Below are 1,980 nucleotides of genomic sequence, written 5' to 3' on the forward strand. Positions count from 1 at the left end.
TTTTTTTTTTGTTTTTTTTTTTTTTTTTTTTTTTTTTTTTAATAAATGCAGCCTTGTTGAGAATAACAGACTTCTTTCAAAAACACAAAAACTTACAGACCCCAAACTTTTGGTTAAGGTGATGTGTGTGCACAAAATTGCTGCAATTAAATTTTATTTTATGCAATATTTACATAAAATGTACTAAACAGAAATGCATCTATTGACAAAAGCACCTTTTTTTTTTTTCTTTTTTTTTTTGAAATGTCACAAACTAGTACTAATACTCTTATTAATCTGCTCAAAATAGGCAAATATTAATGATTACATGTAATAATTTCAGGCAAGTTTCTATTGAGGAAGGAGAGAGGAAAGCCAAAGAACTGAATGTAATGTTTATTGAAACTAGCGCTAAAGCCGGATACAACGTCAAACAGGTGAGTGTGACAGAGATTTGACTTAAATCAAAAGTAGAAATATGTGCTTTAATGATTTATTAAATTATATTTGCATGATTATTCAAAAACAGCGTTACTGAACATTGCACTCAGATCAGTGTCTTCAAAAGATGATTTCCAGATTATTAAATATTAAACTTTTCTGAATGCAAACACCCCCACACACTGCTTGTTTTTTCTGATCCTGGTGTGAGAGTTTAATAATGGGGCTTGTGTTTGTCTCGTCTAGCTTTTCCGGCGTGTAGCAGCAGCTCTTCCTGGTATGGAGAGCACACAAGATAAGAGCAGAGAAGACAGTATCCTACACACATATGTGCATAAACTTACATATGTAATTGCGCTTTTCACACTTGCAATCACTTGTTTTAGTACCTGATTGTCCATCTGTATAAATTTTGCAGTTTAAACAAACACACTACAAAAACCTTTGTATATTTCCTTAATTCCTTTTTCCTTCAGTGATTGACATAAAATTGGAAAAGCCGCCAGAGCAGCCGGTCAGCGAAGGCGGCTGTTCATGCTAAGGATTCAGTCGACATTTCTGTGCCGTGTCTCTTATTGACGCTCTTTCAGACGCTCTTAGTCGCACTCAGCATCTCTCTGGATATTCTGCAGAAGCTCCGCCCACCTGGAGGGAGTAGAACACTACCTGTCCGTCACCCTCGTTACCATGGTTACCACTGACCCACTCAAATGACTTTAAATTCGAAAGCACAATGTGGATGTGTATGCTGTTGCTTTTCTATTAATTGTTTCCATTAATTGTACACCTGTTTTGGTTTTTCACTCTTTTAAAACACTTTATAAAGTGTTGTTTTTGTTCATGTTTCGTTTTATGTGAAATAATACTTATATTACTGTAATAATGATGTGAATAGGAACAAAACGAGATACAAAAAATTAAATTACAGAACTAATTTGAGAAGGATATCCAGATTTGAATAGGCGTGGACTTCTTAAACATCGTTCCAGATTCACGGTGCAGAGATGGAAGAAATGTTTGTGAGTGTTTTTGGAAATATCCAAGTGTAGATTTCATCATATGTGGCTACGGGGCGTTACATCTGTGACGTTTCTAATGACTTCTTCATAAGGAAGAAAGAAAAGTAAAAACAAATGTTTTTGGAATTTTGGAGGAACAAGTGCTGCTTTTAGCTCAGTCAACTCTCAAGCATTGCAGTTTTGTTTTGTTTTCTCTCCTTAGATGCCATTTTATTTTATTTTTATTCTTATTTTGAGCATTAGAAAGCCAATAGCTTAGTCAAAGAGAAATACAGTTATTGCAAAGAAATATGTATATTAAGGGAAGTATCAGATCCAGTTTAACAGATAATATGCAGACATTACCTTTGATGGCTTGTTTTATCGGACTTCCACTTTTTTTTTTTTTTTTTTAAGCATTGTAAAGTTTAACAAGTAATCCACATGACTCCATGTTTTCTGCATATTTCTTTCCTGATTCAGACGAGATGACTTTTTATCAGCTGTTTGGACTCTCATTCTGACGGCACCCATTCACCGCAGAGGATCCATTGGTGAGCAA

The 1,980-nt window shown here is 34.6% G+C and overlaps 1 protein-coding gene across 1 annotated transcript in view; it reads left to right on the forward strand.

The window, feature by feature from the left end:
* The window catches only part of LOC107697394 (ras-related protein Rab-6A-like), a 4,234-nt gene extending 2,396 nt beyond the window's left edge, over positions 1 to 1,838 (forward strand). The window contains exons 4-6 of the mRNA XM_016498162.1: positions 323 to 416; positions 667 to 733; positions 897 to 1,838. Coding sequence (XP_016353648.1) covers positions 323 to 416; positions 667 to 733; positions 897 to 961 — 226 coding nt within the window. The 3' untranslated portion in view covers positions 962 to 1,838. The remainder of the gene's footprint in view (positions 1 to 322; positions 417 to 666; positions 734 to 896) is intronic.
* The last annotated feature ends 142 nt before the right edge of the window (positions 1,839 to 1,980 follow it).

Source organism: Sinocyclocheilus anshuiensis, unplaced genomic scaffold (genome assembly GCF_001515605.1).
Source record: "Sinocyclocheilus anshuiensis isolate Anshui unplaced genomic scaffold, SAMN03320099.WGS_v1.1 scaffold939, whole genome shotgun sequence".
NCBI lineage: Eukaryota > Metazoa > Chordata > Actinopteri > Cypriniformes > Cyprinidae > Sinocyclocheilus > Sinocyclocheilus anshuiensis.